Here is a 22,550-nt window from a genome sequence, read left to right on the forward strand (position 1 = left end):
TATCACGTAGATTTGTTTCATTGTTGCTTATGGTTTTGAAAAAAAAAACACTTCATATTCTTTGATTATGATTGTCAGCTTTTCACACCTGTGAGCCCACCATGTATACCTGTGGAAATGGTCGGTGTGTGCCATACCACTACCGCTGTGATCACTATAACGACTGTGGTGATAACAGTGATGAGGAAGGCTGCTTGTTTCGGCCCTGTAACCCAGACACAGAGTTTACCTGCAACAATGGTCGCTGCATCGCTCGGGAATACGTGTGCAATGGCATCAATAACTGCTTCGACAATGGAACCTCGGACGAACGCAATTGTGGTATGCATGTGATGTCTGATCCCCTGTGGAAATAGAGTTTAATGAGCAAGAAAAGTATGCTTTAAAAAAAAAATCTATATTTAAAACTCTATAGCCAAATTTTTCTATTATACAAGATCCCACAGATGTTACTTTTAATATAGGAAGTCTTAATTCTTATGCCACAGCAATGCTGAATTCTCAATTCTGCTTGGTCAGAAGGTATTGATTAATTTTCTATAACAGCATGGCTGTGTTTATATCAGTTTTTATTCTGTCCACACTTCACTGGATATGAGCAGTCGTGCGCTTTGATTGGCTACTCTACTACAAGGCTATATATACACCTCATATACCATGAGTAGAGAAAAACAAAATGGCAGCGCGTGTTGCTGAACCAACCGAGGACGAAATAAAAACTCTACTGGAAAACAAAACCTCAAAAATACAAAAAAAAAAAGCAACAAAATATGGAATAAAAGTATCTGACGGTAAGAACAAATTATTATAACATTTTTCACAAATTGCTACTGTCATTTCGCCGGTTTGTTTATATTCTAAGAGGAAATTATTTTGTCGCACATTTTGTAAAAAGTTTTTATTTCTCGAATTTGCAAAAAATAACAATAAAAATGCTCTGTCTCTCAAAATCCAGTGAATGTGGATACAATAAAACAGTTATTCCACTCAATCTCATCGTACATGGCTTATATCAGCTCATGTATGACTCGATTTCGTGGAATAACTCTTAAATATCTCGTTCTACTATGTTATTATTTCTATAGCAGCAGCTAATTTATAGGGCCTTGTATGGTGGACGCTCGACATTAATGGATTTTTAAAAATGTGTATAAATGTTGATCGGGGTTTTTTTTTTTCCTATGAAGAGATGATAATTTATTTGGAAGGAGTTTCCAGTGTTATCACTTTGTAACAGTCAGACATATAGCTGTTCCTGAAAGTTTTCCAACAAAGAGTCTTCCGGCCGAAGGGCTTTGCGGTTTTTCTCTAACGTGATAAGCTGCATGTTTTTGTCCAATTAACCTCAAGAAAAAAAAAAAGAGGATGATGAGGGAACAACTGTTTATAGGTGTTATAATGTTATAATATACACTCACCGGCCAATTTAATAGGAACTTGTTCTTGATTCTAAGATTCCTGTTCTTGGCTGCAGGAGTGGAACCCAATGTGGTCTTCTGCTGTTGCATGCTCAGATGCTTTTCTGCTCACCACGGTTGTAAAGAGTGATTATATGAGTTACTATATCCTTCCTGGCAGCTCAAACCAATCTGTCCATTTTCTTCTGAGCTCTCTTATCAACAAGACGTTTCCACCCACAGAACTGTCGCTCACTCAGTGTTTTTTGTTTTTCGCACCATTCTGTCTGTGTAAACTCTAGAGACTGTTGTGTGTGAAAATCCCAGGAGATCAGCAGTTTCTGAAATACTCAAACCAGTCCATCTGGTTCAAACCAACACCCATGGCACAGTGAAAGAAAGTCAAACTTTGAGATTGGAATTTTTCCCGTTCTGATGTTTGAAGTGAACATTAACTGAAGCGCTTGATTTGTATCTGCATGATTTTATGCATTGCGCTGCTGTCAAAGGATTGGCTGGTGAGATAACTGCATTGTATGGGTGTTCCTAATAAAGTGTCTGGTGAGTGTAAGTGATAAGTAATATCAGGAACTAGTTTGGCAAACGTTCCACAACATTAAACGTAACTATAAATGGATAAAAAGCATGGGCTGTTGTTCTTTAAACGGCAAACTACAACCCTGATTCCAAAAAAGTTGGGACAAAGTACAAATTGTAAATAAAAACGAAATGCAATGATGTGGAAGTTTCAAAATTCCATATTTTATTCAGAATAGAACATAGATGACATATCAAATGTTTAAACCGAGAAAATGTATCATTTAAAGAGAAAAATTAGGTGATTTTAAATTTCATGACAACAACACATCTCAAAAAAGTTGGGACAAGGCCATGTTTACCACTGTGAGACATCCCCTTTTCTCTTTACAACAGTCTGTAAACGTCTGGGGACTGAGGAGACAAGTTGCTCAAGTTTAGGGATAGGAATGTTAACCCATTCTTGTCTAATGTAGGATTCTAGTTGCTCAACTGTCTTAGGTCTTTTTTGTCGTATCTTCCGTTTTATGATGCGCCAAATGTTTTCTATGGGTGAAAGATCTGGACTGCAGGCTGGCCAGTTCAGTACCCGGACCCTTCTTCTATGCAGCCATGATGCTGTAATTGATGCAGTATGTGGTTTGGCATTGTCATGTTGGAAAATGCAAGGTCTGGATGAGAGCATATGTTGCTCTAGAACCTGGATATACCTTTCAGCATTGATGATGTCTTTCCAGATGTATAAGCTGCCCATGCCACACGCACTAATACAACCCCATACCATCAGAGATGCAGGCTTCTGAACTGAGCGCTGATAACAACTTGGGTCGTCCTTCTCCTCTTTAGTCCGAATGACACAGCGTCCCTGATTTCCATAAAGAACTTCAAATTTTGATTCGTCTGACCACAGAACAGTTTTCCACTTTGCCACAGTCCATTTTAAATGAGCCTTGGCCCAGAGAAGACGTCTGCGCTTCTGGATCACGTTTAGATACGGCTTCTTCTTTGAACTATAGAGTTTTAGCTGGCAACGGCGGATGGTACGGTGAATTGTGTTCACAGATAATGTTCTCTGGAAATATTCCTGAGCCCATTTTGTGATTTCCAATACAGAAGCATGCCTGTATGTGATGCAGTGCCGTCTAAGGGCCTGAAGATCACGGGCACCCAGTATGGTTTTCCGGCCTTGACCCTTACGCACAGAGATTCTTCCAGATTCTCTGAATCTTTTGATGATATTATGCACTGTAGATGATGATATGTTCAAATGCTTTGCAGTTTTACACTGTCGAACTCCTTTCTGATATTGCTCCACTATTTGTCGGTGCAGAATTAGGGGGATTGGTGATCCTCTTCCCATCTTTACTTCTGAGAGCCGCTGCCACTCCAAGATGCTCTTTTTATACCCAGTCATGTTAATGAACTATTGCCACTTGACCTAATGAGTTGCAATTTGGTCCTCCAGCTGTTCCTTTTTTGTCCCTTTAACTTTTCCAACCTCTTATTGCCCCTGTCCCAACTTTTTTGAGATGCGTTGCTGTCATGAAATTTCAAATGAGCCAATATTTGGCATGAAATTTCAAAATGTCTCACTTTCGACATTTGATATGTTGTCTATGTTCTATTGTGAATACAACATCAGTTTTTGAGATTTGTAAATTATTGCATTCCGTTTTTATTTACAATTTGTACTTTGTCCCAACTTTTTTGGAATCGGGGTTGTATTAGTGTTGGCAAATTGCTGTGGTATAAGAGAAATAACATGTCACTTCTGGATGTTCTGTTATTTTAAAATATACAACTTTGGCATTATAATGGCACCACACCACCCTTTATTGGTCATTCTCCTTTAACATGACGCTCTATCATTTTTTATTCTTGAAGATGTCAAGGCCTGCTTGTTTATTAGATTACACTGTCATTTGATATTTTGCTCTCTAGCTGAGAGGACTTGTCAGCCTGGCCACACCAAATGCCAGAGCACCAACATCTGTATCCCACGTTCATACCTGTGTGATGGGGATAATGACTGCGGAGATATGAGTGATGAGAGCCCTACACACTGCGGTAAGTTCTGGGTGTAATGTAATAAGAGTGTAATGTACATGCAATGACCAGACACTGTATATTGATAGTTTGTTCCTTCTGATTTAGTAGTGGTCAATTTCTATATTATATTATATTATATTATATTATAGTATATTATATTATGGGCGGCACGGTGGTGTAGTGGTTAGTGCTGTCGCCTCACAGCAAGAAGGTCCTGGGTTCGAGCCCCGGGGCCGGCGAGGGCCTTTCTGTGTGGAGTTTGCATGTTCTCCCCGTGTCCGCGTGGGTTTCCTCCGGGTGCTCCGGTTTCCCCCACAGTCCAAAGACATGCAGGTTAGGTTAACTGGTGACTCTAAATTGACCGTAGGTGTGAATGTGAGTGTGAATGGTTGTCTGTGTCTATGTGTCAGCCCTGTGATGACCTGGCGACTTGTCCAGGGTGTACCCCGCCTTTCGCCCGTAGTCAGCTGGGATAGGCTCCAACTTGCCTGCGACCCTGTAGAAGGATAAAGTGGCTAGAGATAATGAGATGAGATATTATATTATATTATATTATATTATATTATATTATATTATATTATATTATATTATATTATATTATATTATATCATCTTCATCTGCTTATCTGGAGCTGGGTCGCAGAGGCAGCAGTCTGAGCACGGAAGCCCGAACTTCCCTCTCCCCAGACACCTCGGCCTGCTCCTCGGGAAGAACACTGAGGCATTCCCAGGCCAGCCGAGAGACATAGTCCCTCCAGCGTGCCCTGGGTCTTCCCCAGGGCCTCCTCCCAGGGGGACATGCCTGGAACACCTCCCCAGGAAGGCGTCCAGGAGGCATCCGAAAGAGATGCCTGAGCCACCTCAGCTGATTCCTCTCGATGTGGAGGAGGATGAAATCCTGTGGTTCCCAAACAGGATTCCTTCCGGCCCCTGGCTGCACCTAGAAATTCTGTCCATAAAAATTATGAACAGAACCGGTGACAAAGGGCAGCCCTGCCGGAGTCCAACATGCACTGGGAACAGGTCTGACTTACTGCTGGCAATGCGAACCAGACTCCTGCTCCGTTCGTACAGGGACTGGACAGCCCTTAGCAAAGAGCCCTAAACCCCATACTCCCGAAGCACCCTCCACAGAATACCATGAGGGACACGGTCGAATGCCTTCTCCAGATCCACAAAGCACATGTGGACTGGTTGGGCAAACTCCCATGAACCCTCGATCACCCTATGAAGGGTATAGAGCTGGTCCAGTGTTCCACGACCAGGACGAAAACCGCATTGTTCCTCCTGGATCCAAGGTTCGACTATCGGCCGAATTCTCCCCTCCAGTACCCTGCAGTAAACCTTCCCGGGGAGGCTGAGAAGTGTGATTCCCCTATAATTGGTGCACACTCTCCGGTCCCCTTTCTTGAAAAGAGGGACCACCACCCCGGTCTGCCACTCCAGAGGCACTGTCCCCAACCGCCACGCGATGTTGCAGAGGCGTGTCAGCCAAAACAGCCCCACAACATCCAGAGACTTGAGATACTCAGGGTGGATCTCATCCACCCCCGGTGCCTTGCCACCGAGGAGCTTGCAAACCACCTCAGTGACTTCGGCTTGGGTAATGGACGAGTCCATCTCTGAGTCATCAGCCTCCGCTTCCTCAGTGGAAGACGTGACGTATATTATATTATATTATATTATATTATATTATATTATATTATATTATATTATATTATATTATATTATATTATATTATATTATATTATATTATGGGGTGGCACGGCGGTGTAGTGGTTAATACTGTCGCCTCACAGCAAGAAGGTCCTGGATTTGAGCCCAGCGGCCGGTGAGGGCCTTTCTGTGTGGAGTTTGCATGTTCTCCCCGTGTCCACGTGGGTTTCCTCCGGGTGCTCCGGTTTCCCCCACAGTCCAAAGACATGCAGGTTAGGTTAACTGGTGACTCTAAATTGACCGTAGGTGTGAGTGTGAGTGTGAATGGTTGTCTGTGTCTATGTGTCAGCCCTGTGATGACCTGGCGACTTGTCCAGGGTGTACCCCGCCTTTCGCCCGTAGTCAGCTAGGATAGGCTCCAGCTTGCCTGCGACCCTGTAGAACAGGATAAAGCGGCTAGAGATAATGAGATGAGATGAGATATTATATTATATTATATTATATTATATTATATTATATTATATTATATTATATTATATTATATATCATAGCTTTCAAGTTTCCTGTACATTTTAAGTCCAGGAGTGATTTTAATCTGCATCCAGTGTATGACATATAAATCTAAGGTTAGCTTGAAATATGGGTTAAGTAAATTCATTGTAAATTGTCGCTGAGTCACTTTTACTTTGCAAAAAGATAAGTAGTCTTTTGACACGGTTATACTGAAAAGCTTGCCATGTTTAAACCTAGCATTTTAAACAATAATCATCAATAACTAATAATCATGGTTTATTTTGTTTTTGGGGGACAGGTGGATCATTTTGGAACGGGGAAAATTAGTTAACATAAGCATAAACGGGATCTGCCAAAGAATTTTCTAAATTTGTCGAATGAAGGCCTTGCTTCAAATGAAGCAAAAAAAAAAGGTGGGGGGGGGGGTTATGTGGTTTCATAAAAGGTCCATAATTCCCTCTGCCAACTTTATTGGAGGAGGTTATGTTTTTGTCTCTGTTTGTTTGCTTGTTTGTGTGTTTGTTTGTTTGTTTGTTTGTCTGTTCCCAACATAACTCGAAAAGTAATGAACAGATTTTGATGAAATTTTGAGGAAAGGTAAACCATGGGTCAAGGAATTGTTTAGATTTTGATGGAAATCCAGATATGTATGTGGATCCAGGTGCCTTTTTTTTTTTTTTACTGTTCCCAACATAACTCAAAAAGTAGTGAACAGATTTTGATGAAATTTTGAGGAAAGGTGAGCCATGGGCCAAGAAACAATTGATTAAATGTCGATGCAAATCTGAATACGTGGCTTGGCGGAAGTATGCACTCTATTGAGTGCCCTTCTAGTTAAGAGATTATTTTAACAGAAGGGAAGGTTTGTGCCGAGTCACCCAAACAAGCCCTTTTTTGAAGATTACTTGTGACTTTAAGTCTGCTCTGCCTCTTTAGCAACATCTACGTGTACCCAGAATGAGTTCCGCTGCTCACATGGGCGCTGTATACCAGCACACTGGTACTGTGATGGTGGCAGTGATTGTGCAGATAACTCAGATGAACCTTCCACCTGCAGTAAGTTAAACACCTAAACTTTCCTCATGAGATTTACTGCATAATATATGTGCATTACATACTGTATATCCATTATGAACGATCATTTAAAGAACCATGGTCACTAGCAAATTTCAGAGTTGAAATTTATGAATATCTAGACATCATAGGCAATACAGAGAAAATATAAAGAGCTGATACACAGCATGTTTAATAATGAGACCAAGGGATGTCATAGGCAAGTTTCCTGGAAAGCTTTAAAGCCGGTATGAAGAAACTTATCAGCTTTAAATATTTGGTCAATACCATTTATATACAATCAAAACTTGGACATGGTACATTCCTCACTCTCATTCATTTCACTATCGTCACTATGCGTACTAGTTACCGAATAGTATGCTGTCTGGCTAATAAGCTGAGAATTTCGTGTTTAAGATGTATAGCAACTTAATTTTAAATTACAGCATATTTTAGCATAGTAATTTTTTAGCTTCATATGAACATTCATTTTATTAAGTTCTGAGTATAATATAAAGACTTCCAGATGTAACATGTGAATCAAAACGCCTCAGGCAACAAAGGTCTGTTTGAGTTTTAGGAAGTGATAATTGTCAGTTTAGATGGTTAAAATGTTCTTTACATGTAAGTCTTAAATCTTGTAATGCTTTTTACAGTGGTGCTTGAAAGTTTGTGAACCTTTTAGAAGTTTCTATATTTCTGCATACAGTAAATATGACCTAAAACATCATCAGATTTTCACACAAGTCCTAAAAGTAGATAAAGAGAACCCAGTTAAACAAATAAGACAAAAATATTATACTTGGTCATTTATTTATTGAGGAAAATGATCCAATATTACATATCTGTGAGTGGCAAAAGTATGTGAACCTCTAGGATTAGCAGTTAATTTGAAGGTGAAATTAGAGTCAGGTGTTTTCAATCAGTGGGATGACAATCAGGTGTGAGTGGGCACCCTGTTTTATTTAAAGAACAGGGATCTATCAAAGTCTGATCTTCACAACACATGTTTGTGGAAGTGTATCATGGCACGAGCAAAGGAGATTTCTGAGGACCTCAGAAAAAGCGTTGTTGATGCTCATCAGGCTGGAAAAGGTTACAAAACCATCTCTAAAGAGTTTGGACTCCACCAATCCACAGTCAGACAGATTGTGTACAAATGGAGGAAATTCAAGACCATCATTACCCTCCCCAGGAGTGGTCGACCAACCAAGGTCACTCCAAGAGCAAGGCGTGTAATAGTCAGCGAGGTCACAAAGGACCCCAGGGTAACTTCTAAGCAACTGAAGGCCTCTCTCACATTGGCTAATGTTCATGAGTCCACCATCAGGAGAACACTTAACAACAATGGTGTGCATGGCAGGGTTGCAAGGAGAAAGCCACTGCTCTCCAAAAAGAGCATTGCTGCTCGTCTGCAGTTTGCTAAAGATCACGTGGACAAGCCAGAAGGCTATTGGAAAAATGTTTTGTGGATGGATGAGACAAAAATAGATTTTTTTGGTTTAAATGAGAAGCGTTATGTTTGGAGAAAGGAAAACACTGCATTCCAGCATAAGAACCTTATCCCATCTGTGAAACATGGTGATAGTAGTATCATGGTTTGGGCCTGTTTTGCTGCATCTGGGCCAGGACGGCTTGCCATCATTGATGGAACAATGAATTCTGAATTATACCAGTGAATTCTAAAGGAAAATGTCAGAACATCTGTCCATGAACTGAATCTCAAGAAAAGGTGGGTCATGCAGCAAGACAATGACCCTAAGCACACAAGTCGTTCGACTAAAGAATGGTTAAAGAAGAATAAAGTTAATGTTTTGGAATGGCCAAGTCAAAGTCCTGACCTTAATCCAATCGAAATGTTGCGGAAGGACCTGAAGTGAGCAGTTCATGTGAGGAAACCCACCAACATCCCAGAGTTGAAGCTGTTCTGTACGGAGGAATGGGCTAAAATTCCTCCAAGCCGGTGTGCAGGACTGATCAACAGTTACCGCAAACGTTTAGTTGCAGTTATTGCTGCACAAGGGGGTCACACCAGATAGTGAAAGCAAAGGTTCCTGGGGAGGGTCTTGAATTTCTTCCATTTGTACACAATCTGTCGGACTGTGGATTGGTAGCATCCAAACTCTTTAGAGATGGTTTTGTACCTTTTCCAGCCTGATGAGCATCAACAACGCTTTTTCTGAGGTCCTCAGAAATCTCCTTTGTTCGTGCTATGATACACTTCCACAAACATGTGTTGTGAAGATCAGACTTTGATAGATCCCTGTTCTTTAAATAAAACAGGGTGCCCACTCACACCTGATTGTCATCCCACTGATTGAAAACACCTGACTCTAATTTCACCTTCAAATTAACTGCTAATCCTAGAGGTTCACATACTTTTGCCACTCACAGATATGTAATATTGGATCATTTTCCTCAATAAATAAATGACCAAGTATAATATTTTCTCTCATTTGTTTAACTGGGTTCTCTTTATCTACTTTTAGGACTTGTGTGAAAATCTGCTGATGTTTTAGGTCATATTTATGCAGAAATATAGAAATTTTTAAAGAGTTCACAAACTTTCAGGCACCACTGTATTTTCCATAAATGTTAGCTCACATTGTTATATATTCACAGAGAAGTATTTTGTAAGCAATAGAAGTTTAAAATGAATCTCTTTGAATTATTTGTCATACAATCCCAATTCCAAAAACGTTGGGACACTGTGTAAAACATAAATAAAAACAGAATGTGAAAATTTGCAAAACATAGAAACCTTATATTTTATTGAAAATAGTACAAAGACAACATATCAAATGTTGAAACTGAGACGTTTTATTGTTTTTTGAAAAATGCATGCTCATGTTGAATTTGACGTCAGCAACACATTCCAGAAAAGTTGGGACAGGGGCAACAAGAGACTGAAAAATTTGTGTTGTGCTAAAAAAACTAATTTGGTTAATTGGCAACAGGTCAGTAACATGATTGAGTATAAAAAGAGCATCCCAGAGAGGTGGAGTCTCTCAGAAGTAAAGATGGGGAGGAGTTCACCGCTCTGAAAGACTGCATGGGCAAACAGTGCAACAATTTAAGAATAACGTTCCTCAATGTAAAATTGCAAAGAATTTGGGGATCACATCCTCTACGGTACATAATATCATTAAAAGATTCAGAGAATCTGGAGAAATCTGTGTGTGCAAGAGACAAGGCTGAAAACTCACATTGGATACCTGTGATCTTTAGGCCCTCAGGTGACACTGCATTAAAAACAGACACGTGTATGTAGTGGAAGTCACTGTATGGGCTCAGGAACATTTCAGAAAACCATCGTTTGTGAAAACAGTTCATTACTGCATCCACAAATACAACTTAAAACCAGATATAAACAATATCCAGAAACACCGCCACCTTCTCTGCGCCTGAGCTCTTTTATGATGGACTGAGGCGAAGTAGAAAATTGTCCCGAGGTCTGATGAATCAAAAGTAGAAATTCTTTTTAGAAATCATGGACACCACGTCCTCCAGGCTAAAGAGGAGAGGGACCATCCGGCTTGTTATGCGTGCAAAGTTCAAAAGCCAGCATCTGTGATGGTGTGAAGGTGCATTAGTGCACATGACATGGGTAGCTTGTACACCTGGGAAGGCATCATTAATGTTGAATGATATATACACGTGTCAGAGAAATATGCTGCCATCCAGGCAAAATGTTTTTCAGAGAAAGCCTTACTTATTTCAGCAAGACAATGCCAAACCGCTTTCTGCACATATTAAAACTGCATGGCTCTGTACTAAAAGAGTCTGGGTGCTAAACTGGCCTGTCTGCAGTCTAGACCTGTCTCCCATTTAAAACATTTGGTGCATTATGAAGTGGAAAATGTGACAAAGGAGACCCCGAACTGTTGAGCAACTGAAACTGTATATCAGACAAGAATGGGACAACATTTCTCTTTCAAAACTACAGCAATGGGTCTCCTCAGTTCCCAAACGTTTACAGAGTGTTGTTAAAAGTAGAGGTGATGCAACACAGTAGTAAACATGCCCCGTCCCAACTTTTTTGAAACATGTCGTTGACATCAAATTCAAAATGAGCATATATTTTTCAAAAAACAATAAACATTCTCAGTTTCAACATTTGATATGTTGTCTTAGTACTATTTTCAGTGAAATATAGGGTTTCTATGATTTGCAAATTATCGCATTCTGTTTTTAATTTACAGTTTACACAGCATCCCAGCTTTTTTGGAATTGGGGTTGTAATGTTGTTGCTATATCGCTAGTCATTGGAACCACCAGTTTCACGCTCTTTTCACACTCCTCTTCACAAGTCTCCGCTACACCAAACTTCTCTTGCCTTTGAATAACATAAGAATGCAGCACCATAATACTTGTTCTTTCTATGAATTCTCCCACTCTAAATGCATACAGCCTCCAAATTCTTTGGTGTCTAGCTTGTCAGGATCTGAGTAGATTACAAGAAATTCAGTCGTCATTGCCATTCCACGGCTCCTTGTTCAGGCATGACTTGTGATATGTGTTAATCCTGCAGCCACCATGGTGAGAACCTGCAGCTCAGACCAGTTCCGCTGTGATGATGGCAGGTGCATTGCATCGTCCTGGATCTGTGATGGAGACAATGACTGTGGGGACATGAGTGATGAGGACCAGAGACACAACTGTGGTTAGTAATCCTCGTCTCGAGTCCTCTCTCTTGCTCTTTCTCTTGTCTTTGTTTTTTCCCTATAAGTTCTCATCTCATCTCATCTCATCTCATCTGAGAGTGCTATCCAGTTCATCGCTGTGCTCTGCTCTCCTCTACTCTCCTCTTTTGTATTTCCTCATTCATTGTAGACCAGTCAGACAGCTCAATAGAAATGCAGAAGAGGCTGGCTCGTGGCTGATGTCTAAAGTATTAGAGTAAGGAATCTGCATTCCTGATTTCTCCTGCCTGACTCGCTGCTTTGTGATTGTGTATCCTGGCTGGCTCGCTCTGGATTCCAGCTGCCAGGCATTTTCTGTCCAGTGTGTCTGTTCACAATACACAGCCTGATTCTGAGGAGTCCAAACAATGTGATGCTAAAGTTCAGTCAATTGGGACTCAGTCAGTATAAACCTAAAGGGATGTTCCATTGTGTAATGCCTTTAAAATGTTAAAATGTGTGGAGAACTGAATTTAAAAACAGATGTCTTTATTGTAATAAATCCTTGCTCTTCATCTTCTTAGAATAATGCATCCTATGTTTGTAAAACACAGCCTTTGCTGCGTGCAAAACATTATTACAGAGTAGACATGATAATTTCTGTCATTTGTTTTCATTCATTTCATTAATTTTGGACTAAACAGTTCGATGTATACAATAGGTCAGGTTATTTTAAATAATTTAAAAACAGGAGCAGTTTTTTTTTCTAATTAAGCAACATATAAGTGGACTGAATAAAATAATTTACCAAGTAAGTGTACTTCAGGCATTATAATTACCAAAAGGTATTTAAAGGTCCCATGGCATGGTGGTTTGTTGATGCTTTAAACGGGCTTGTGGAGGCTTCCGGATGTTATATCCGCAGTCTTTCTCGAAATGAACCCTCAGCACGTAGATATAGCCTCCTGGGAGAAAGCCCCATTTCAGCGCTTTTCCCAGTGCATCGTTTTGCTAATGAGAAGCAGGAGGCAGGGAAGGGTAGAGGGTGGGGGCGGGTCTTATCATTAATATTCATGACATGTAAACGTGTTACCTCTGATTGGCTAACAGCACTGTGACGCTACCTCCAATAAGTCAGAACAAGCGGATGTGGGTGTCTTACCATGGCGAGAGAGAAGGAACAAACCGCGAAGGGAAAAATACCGCGCGCTGACGTCATTAAGGTGTGACGTGAGGAAATAAAATAAATTCAACAAATGTTTGGGTTTTTACTGAACAAACAAACAAATAAAATGAACGAGTGACTTAAAAAAAAGAATGTGGGTGTCTTTGTAAAAACTGTTTTGATTGGCTATTATAACAGAGCATGCTGCATGCTTTTTGGTTTTGTAGCGCAGAGTACCTGGCTAACTGCAGGAAGCGGTTAGCTGCACAGCTAATGTAGCCATTGCAAGGCTAACGTGGCACCGATTTTAAAACACTGCAAAACGACTTAACAGTTATACACTTACTTGTTCGGTGTTTGTTGCTGATGCGGCAGGGATGCTTGGTACGGACCCAGGCTTCAGTGACAGTTGATGTGCAAAACCTGCCCTGTACTGTCCCAAGTTGTGGAAACATTCCTCAGGAAAATGCTTCCGACAAACATACAAACTTAGGTAGACTCGACAGCGTATTATTGGAGTAAATAAAATTAAGCCACTGCGTCTTCAGGGGCTCTCCCGTCGGCAGTAAAAACAGACTCTTTTCTGTGTTGTCACATCCATGTACAGCGCAATTTCCATGTTTCGCTCGCTTAGGTGATGCCATGTTGTGTCCTCTATGGTCTCCTCACTACAACTGGGCGGGGCAATCCATACAGTGGGTGGGAATCCAGAGGGGGGCGTGGGGATCATATCCCTTGCTGACGTAGTAAAGGGAAGAGTTTATCAACGCGCCGTTTTGACGCGCCATTCTCAAATGTTGGGCATAGTTTGGTTTACACATTATGAAATTTCTAGCCACTGGGGTGACTTAAGAAGGCCAGAGGAACTCATTTTAACGTTAAAAAACCTCAGAAAGTGAAAATTTCATGCCATGGGACCTTTAACATATTCAGTGTTGCTGTTCTCGGCTGAAATCCAAATTGTTTCAATACAGTATATACCGTAGGTTGTCCTCATATTCTGTAATGTACTGGTGTTTCAACAATGTAGTGTGCTGTATACCCAATAGAGATTCAAGTGAAATTGTGTCATGGGAAAAGAGTGACTCCAACCAAGCTAGTAGTACTTGAGTCCAGGACTTGGACTCGAGTCTGACTCGTTCCCTAATTTTAAAGACTCGTGACTTGACTCGGACTTGAGCACTGATGACTCGGACTCGTGCATTCACTGTATTCGGACTTGTAAATTGGAGATGAGGGCTTTGATTTTTTCTTTATTTTTTGTAACATGCCATAATAATTTGGCATAAGATATTTATATCTACATTAATTTTGTACTAATTTCGTGCAAGAGTGTCACACCTGCGCACCTTGGTGCCTGCATCAGATAGACTCTCCATACTTGCCAACTTTTCAAAATTCTCATGGGGGAGAAAAGTGCGTGAACGACATTTTCAATTGGACGAGGGTATGATGTGCGGTTGAAACGATAAAAACAGTGGATCCCAATTAATTGCAAACCATTTGAAGTTTATACAATTAAAGAGTTTTTGAATTGTTGATATTGTTCTATCAATTACTCTAGGTTATGGGATTCATGTATCAGGCATGAGAGAGCTCAGAGTGAAAAATCTGAAATAATACTCTTGTCTTGAATTTTAATATAATAATGATGAAAGGGAAGTCTTAAATCAGATTTTTAGCTGAAAAATCTCATGCCTGAATATTGTATACATACAGAGACCCACAGAAAATAACATAAGTGATGCTTTAGAAGAATGTTTATCATTTCTTAAAATAGTCACAGTGAATGAAAGTATTATTGGATTGCATCAAATGTGTTTTCCTTCTGTAAGCTCATGTAAAAATACAGAGAACTGTAATATCATATATAAATTAAAATTTAATAAGATTTAACCAAAATAGTCACAACTCAATTAAATAAATACTGCACTGTCTTAGTACTACTAAAATGCATCTCGCTCACTAAACACTTTCCAACAGAATTTTTAAAAAGCACTAGAAATCCTATCAAAATCCTATCGGAATGCATCAAAGGAATTTGTTCATTTGCAAACTTTGACTGAAAGTTTTCAAACAAAATTTAAAAATGGCGCTATAAATACTACCGTACTATCAAAATATACTCCACAAAGAAATTCACTCGAATGCAAAATTTTAGTACTACCAAAATACACTCTAGTAATCTTTCACTTAAAACCTCAAAACTCTTATCAAAATCAATCACTTTCCAAAACTTTCACTTAAAACTTTCAAACATAAATTCAAAATAGCACTAAGACACTCCCACACTATTCAAATACACACTCACCAAACAAATTCTTTGTCATGCAAAATTTCACTAAACACTTTAGAAGTTGTACAGTTTGTTTCTGAAATGGTAGGGAAGACTAGTTTAATTTCACACTCAAATGTCCATTATATTCTGATTTAAGGTATCTTTACCTTAAAATGTGTAACTGGCTGGTCAAACATTTGCTTATCCATGGAAATTCATTCTCCCATGCAACCTGATATTTGCATTCATATTTTTGCCGTGGGTGGCACGGTGGTGTAGTGGTTAGCACTGTCGCCTCACAGCAAGAAGGTCCGGGTTCGAGCCCCGTGGCCGGTGAGGGCCTTTCTGTGTGGAGTTTGCATGTTCTCCCTGTGTCCACGTGGGTTTCCTCCGGGTGCTCCGGTTTCCCCCACAGTCCAAAGACATGCAGGTTAGGTTAACTGGTGACTCTAAATTGACCGTAGGTGTGAATGTGAGTGTGAATGGTTGTCTGTGTCTATGTGTCAGCCCTGTGATGACCTGGCGACTTGTCCAGGGTGTACCCCGCCTTTCGCCCATAGTCAGCTGGGATAGGCTCCAGCTTGCCTGCGACCCTGTAGAACAGGATAAAGCGGCTACAGATAATGAGATGAGATATTTTTGCCGTTTGGTATTGGGTTTAGTGGCCATGATGAATGAATGCTTGTAAAAAATGTCGGACAGCCTGGGTGAATCCTACATTATGGAAGTGACTGTCGTTCTGTTCGTTGATTGGTTAAAAATCAGTTGACGTCAGCAGTGTTTCTCACACGATTCTGATTGGACATAATCGGGAGTATTTTTAACTTGGTGGTAGGGATTTCCCAAAACTGGGAGATTATCTAGTTTTTAACAAATACGATCGGGAGGCTGAAGATGGCGGCTAAAATCGGGAGGCTCCCGCCAAAATCGGGAGGGTTGGCAAGTATGACTCTCGGGCGTGCTCTGGACAGGGCACGCGCCAAGTGGATTTTTGCATGATCTGTAAATGACTCCCACCTGCACAGGATTAAGGCGCAATCAGCACGCCAATATAAAAACTGTGAAAACGCACTTATTTTGCGAAGTATTGAGTTGCATTGCTGACACCTTACTGAGCCTTATTTCCTTGTTTGGGTTCCTGATCCCTGATTTCCTGTTTCTTGTCTTTGATTCTGCTGAGTCTACGATAGCCTGTTTGTGCCTCGCTCGACCTATTGCCTGCTTCACGATTTTGCCTGCCGTTCCGGATTGTTTACCGTCTTCACTTGTATTAATAAACACACCTTCTGCACTTCCATCCATCTCCCATCCATCTCTGACAGAATACTTTGTACTCCCTGATAAAGAGAAGCACATTCACCTGCTCATACGTCATGTTCAGGAGCAAACTAACGTTAATGGCGCTGAAACAGTCACCGTCAAATGGTGCGGTTGGAGTTTTATTCTCGGACTCGACTCATCAATAGCGGACTCGACTCAGACTCAAATTTTTTTTAATAACTTGGACTTGACTCGGACTTGAACACTGGGGACTCTAGACTGGACTCGAGGTTTAGTGACTCGACTACAACACTGACTCCAACAAGTCTGTTTTGGAAATTCTTAACTGAACCACGTATACTTACATTAGGTAAATAAAAATGGATTATAGATATAGAGAGTATTTGAACAGTGAACTTGGTTCCTACATGCCCACACAGCATGCTATGGTGAGAGCTGACTTTTTTATTTTTAATACAATTCATCTGTCACTGTGAGAGCCCTGTATGGATATTGCCTCTTTTATTGTATTTTCACATCAACTGACAAAGGGTCATATGGCAGCGAGGGTGTGGTCGAGCGTCAGCTGCGAACGGCGAGGAGTCAGGTTGAACCAGCAGGTAACGTGATGAGATACACCTGTGTCTAATTACTGGCTGTCTATTAACGTGTGTCTCTGTGTGTCTTTATAGCCAGTACAGAAAGAGAGAGCTGCGTGCTGCAATCTGTGCATGCGTGTTTGTATGTAGAGATAGTGGTGCTGAAAAGTGAACGTTAGAAATAAAAGTGCACCTTGGATTGTAGCGCCTGTCTCCAGTTCCTCATTCCTGGGTTTCGGCACCAGTGTGATAATGCTTATGCGGGGGTAAAGGAGGAACTGGAGACAGTCACTACAATCCAAGGTGCACTTTTATTTCTAATGTTCACTTTGCAGTGTGGGCGGCACGGTGGTGTAGTGGTTAGCGCTGTCGCCTCACAGCAAGAAGGTCCAGGTTTGAGCCCCGTGGCTGGCGAGGGCCTTTCTGTGTGGAGTTTGCATGTTCTCCCCGTGTCTGCGTGGGTTTCCTCCGGGTGCTCCGGTTTCCCCCACAGTCCAAAGACATGCAGGTTAGGTTAACTGGTGACTCTAAATTGACCGTAGGTGTGAATGTGAGTGTGAATGGTTGTCTGTGTCTATGTGTCGGCCCTGTGATGACCTGGCGACTTGTCCAGGGTGTACCCCGCCTTTCGCCCGTAGTCAGCTGGGATAGGCTCCAGCTTGCCTGCGACCCTGTAGAACAGGATAAAGCGGCTAGAGATAATGAGATGAGACTTTTCAGTGTTACTATCTCTACATACACACACACACACGCACGCACACAGATTGCAGAACGCAAATCTCTCTCTTGTTATTAGCCATCTGAAAGACACACAGGGACACACGTTAATAGACAGCCAGTAATTAGACACAGGTGTACCTCATCACATGTTACCTGCTGGTTCAACCTGACTCCTTGCCGTTCGCAGCCGACGCTTGACCACACCCTTGCTGCCACAGGTGTATTCTCTAAACTGCCACATTTGGTTTCCTTACTACAAGCCAACAAACTATTTTTAATTCTCTATAAGGTAAACAAGTGATGACACTGCACCGTGAATTCCCATTATGCTGTAAATGATGGTATACTGGTGCTTCTTAATTAATTTGTGTTATATCAAAAAAAAATTATTTGCACATTTTGACTGGTATTTCTCTAATTAGTTTGGTGGGTTTTGAATTCTCAGCTAATCGAACCTGCTCACCACTGGAATTCACCTGCGTGAACAATCGGCCCCCACAGAGGAAGTGTATCCCCCGGGACTGGGTGTGTGATGGAGATGCAGACTGCTCAGATGCGTATGATGAGCACCAGAACTGCACACGCAGGTCCTGCTCTGCCACGGAGTTCACCTGCAGCAACGGCCTCTGCATCCGCAGCGCATACAGGTCCGAACTGGTACTACTGTCCTTTTAAACTTACCCTCTATGGTCCCATTGCAGCTTTGGCCATGTAGTTTATATTACTACATACTGTACATGAAAAAATAAATATATTTACTGTATACCTATAATTCCTCTATCCACATTCACTGGATATGAGCAATCATGTCCAAAATCAAAACAAAATGGTGAACACGATCAGTTGATGGCAGAATGGAAGGAGGCGGGTCTTCTGGGGAATGCACACACTCATGGTTATAGCGAGAACCCTTGTTTCAGTTTTCTGAAAGGAATAAAGATTGGTTTTGTTTTAAATGTTTGCTTTGTTTGCCTAAAACGAACCATATCACGGCCTACAAAAACTCGCCGTCCAACCTGCGGAAGCATATTGAGGGATGTAAACGTTTTATTCCAAGAGAAAGCTTGCAACGAAGTTGTCTGTGCTTTTAGAGCTAGCGATAACATTGCAATAGCTATGCAGTCTGGTTAGTCAAATGACTTTCTGTGGATTTGCTCACCAAGTTGCCGTAGCCTTGTCCACGGCTAACGATTACACATAGCTAGTTAACTTGGACACTGTTAGTTAGCATGTAAAAATGGAGTTACGCTAACATGAATAACATTAACTTATCTGAAGTCCTTTCAGAAATATGTTTCAGCATAATCTTGCCAAATAAACAGAATGTAGAAATCTGTGATTAAACGTGTTTATTCTGCAGGTTCTACAAGCTCGACAGTAAATCCAGTCGGTTGCTTCAGAGGCATTAGGTTTTGTAAGCATTGTGGCAATAATACAACAATGCATTGATAGAAAATGTACTTTTAATACTTAAGTATGTTTAAAAGCAAATACTTCAGTCAAATTTTGACCGTACAACTTTCACTTGTATCGAAGTAACATTTGACCAGTGGGATCTGTACTTTGACTTAAGTAATTAAGTTGGGTACTTTGTCCACCTCTGGACGTTTTATATAAAGTTATTATTTATCCAATTTGCTAAAAATAAAAATGCTCTGTTTCTCAAAATCCAGTGAACGTGGATAGAATAAAACGATTATTCCATTCAGTCTCGTCATATATGGCTTATACAGGGATGAGAATTTTCCGCCGATTGGCGGATTTCCGACTTTTTCAGACCAAAATGATCGTTTTTGAGATCGATGTAAATCCGTTGAGAAATTTTTTTTTTTTTTTTTTTGGGGGGGGGGGGATGATTAACGATCTGTGGTCACCTTATAACGCAGACATCCCAAGTCTCCCGGAAGTTCTGGGAGTCTCCTGCATATTGATAGAAGCGAGCAAGAGCATGCGCGCGCAACATTAAGGTCTGCATCACGCATCTTAGAATGTGCGCGCGCGAGGGAGACTGTGTGCAGTGTTGCCAGATACTGCTGACGTTTTCCAGCCTAAAATATGTTCAAAAACCCGCCAATATGCACTTAAAACCACCCAATCTGGCAACACTGCCTGTGTGCCTGTTCATGTAGCGCATGCCAGACAAAGAGCATTTTGATTGGGTTACTTAGCAAAATAAGCCAATCAGCTTTCAGTGTGGGCGGGCTTTTATCTCTTTTCTCGAGGACCGGAGTTTTCAGTTGATGAAATTTTAAGTATGATACCGTGTATAACTCTCCTACTTATTGCTCATTTCATAGGGGGACGGAATTGCTGGCATGTGCCGCGCGGGAGCGTCTGCCCAAACTGTAGGCTGAGATGAACTTATAGTTTTTGATTAAAAAAAAATTTCCAATATGTAATGCCCATTGTACATGCCTGTTCTTTAATTCAAAATCACCATCTCGATCTTCAAATTGACCATATGGTATCTGTATTACATTACACAACATCCTGTCCAGATAAAACCGAGTTAGTACACACAACAGTTGAAAGGGAAGTGATAAGTGGTGTTGAATGTTGCCTGCTTAATATGCAAGACCTCCTGCTACCATGATAACATCAGAAGAAAGCTTAAGAGAATTATATGATAGAACTTTTTTCTGGTTTGCACTTCATTTTAAAGGATTAGAGTATTCAAAGACATGAATAGCTAAAATGCAGAAATATAATACTGTAGAGCTCGTTTATATTAAAAGGTGCATTGATTTTTTTTGAAATCATCAAATGTGAATTGATTAAAAACAAGTCTCTTGTACCATATTAATCATTTTCACCTGGGAGTCCACCAAGAAGGGGAATTTATTTCCAAATTGCAAATTTTTGCTGATAAAATTAATGGTTTTAGGGTAAAAAAAAAAAAAAGCCAAAAATCATTAGCCCCATGGGCCCCGCCCCGGTTTTTTCAGACTTTTAAAATATTTTTCATTCTCATCCCTGCTTATAGCCAACTTGGCGCTACGTGTCTCGTCGACTATCAGCTCATGTACGACTCAATTTTGTGGAATAACCAGGGCTTTGAACCAGAATTTTTTTCCTATTGGTTCGTTCCGAACAGAAACGGAATTTTAACGTTTCCGGTTTTGGGTTCCACCATTAAATAGACGTTCCCGAACCGGTTAGAACAAAAAAATTTCGTTCCCGGAACGGTTAATTACGTTCCCTGTCAGCCGTTTAACAAATGGCTATAAAATTATGTCTCTGTCTCATCCAGCTTAAGCCAAATGTAGGCTAATTCTATTACAACCTTCATTAAATAAGACAAGAAATAATTCAAAACAATTATTATTTCAAATGTTGGCGATTTGGATTCTCAGTATGTCTTCCCATCTACACAAACAGAAAAAGTGCCAAAAATGAAAGATAATTCGTTTAGTGTGTTACCAAAGGCTAGTCAGGCCCTATGCATTGATAGGCTAACAGAGGTTAACGTCATTTAATGTTCGCGAGCCTCTCATTAACGTGGACAAATATATTGATGTGTTTGAAATTGACGTTTTTGAATAACGATAGACTGCAATATTTACCTCTTATTTAAGATGTGGAGACGTGGTAGTAGTCCACCCTCCCGCTCTCTCCATTCAGTCAGCGAACGTCACACAGGAAGTGAACCCCAGTAGGTCATAGAAACTTGCGCAGGAGAAGAATGACTTTTTTATTTGTAGGCTACGGAAACTTTGAGGAACGAAATAAAAACCGGTATTAACCGGTTACCATTATTTTTAATAAGCGTTTCTGTTCTGGAACATAAAAAATAATAAAGTTTCTGGTTTCGTTTCTGTTCCATGTGAAATAGAAAAAGTTCCCGGTTTTCGTTTTCGTTCCTTGAACCGGTTCAAAGCCCTGGGAATAACTGTTAAATGTCACCGTACACACAAGTGAACAAGGGAAGGTTCAATAATAAAGGATAACTGATTTAGACGCACTTAGAATCATCTGTTTCACATCTTTTCTGTGTGGTAGGTGTGACCGGCGTAATGACTGTGGAGACAGCAGTGATGAGCAGGGCTGTGTATACCAACCATGTCAACAGCACCAGTTCACCTGTCAGAATGGTCGCTGTATCTCACAGGACTTCCAGTGCGATGGTGATAATGACTGTGGTGATGAATCCGATGAGCTGCCACACCTGTGCCACACTCCAGCCCCTACCTGCCCTCCTGGGAAATTTAGGTGTGACAATGGAAACTGTGTGCTGTCCAGCCAAGTGTGTGACCACAGCGATGACTGCAATGATAACAGTGATGAGAAAGGCTGTGGTGAGTAGATGTGATAAGAAACGATACAGTTAACACAAGGAAAATTTTGTTTTTCTGCATTGAATACTCACAATATTGAGCCTCAGTTGGACAATAAAATAATAAAGATACAATATTGCTCTTATTTGCAGTTGCATACTGTAGATCATGATTTTCCTTTTGGTAATGAATGTCTACACTGTAAAAAAAATCCGTTGTTTTTACGGAAAAATACTGGCAGCTGTGGTTGCCAGAATATCTCATCTCATCTCATTATCTCTAGCTGCTTTATCCTGTTCTACAGGGTCGCAGGCAAGCTGGAGCCTATCCCAGCTGACTACGGGTGAAAGGCGGGGTACACCCTGGACAAGTCGCCAGGTCATCACAGGGCTGACACATAGACACAGACAACCATTCACACTCACATT

General features: G+C 40.9%; 1 protein-coding gene across 1 annotated transcript in view; it reads left to right on the forward strand.

The window, feature by feature from the left end:
• lrp2a (low density lipoprotein receptor-related protein 2a) overlaps window positions 1–22,550 on the forward strand; it is a 211,697-nt gene that overhangs the window by 102,583 nt on the left and 86,564 nt on the right. The window contains exons 46-51 of the mRNA XM_060930575.1: window positions 79–321; window positions 3,876–4,001; window positions 7,088–7,207; window positions 11,736–11,867; window positions 18,294–18,495; window positions 21,848–22,143. Of these exons, the coding sequence (XP_060786558.1) occupies window positions 79–321; window positions 3,876–4,001; window positions 7,088–7,207; window positions 11,736–11,867; window positions 18,294–18,495; window positions 21,848–22,143 (1,119 nt within the window). The remainder of the gene's footprint in view (window positions 1–78; window positions 322–3,875; window positions 4,002–7,087; window positions 7,208–11,735; window positions 11,868–18,293; window positions 18,496–21,847; window positions 22,144–22,550) is intronic.

The sequence above is a fragment of the Neoarius graeffei genome, chromosome 9 (assembly GCF_027579695.1).
Source record: "Neoarius graeffei isolate fNeoGra1 chromosome 9, fNeoGra1.pri, whole genome shotgun sequence".
NCBI classification, from domain to species: domain Eukaryota; kingdom Metazoa; phylum Chordata; class Actinopteri; order Siluriformes; family Ariidae; genus Neoarius; species Neoarius graeffei.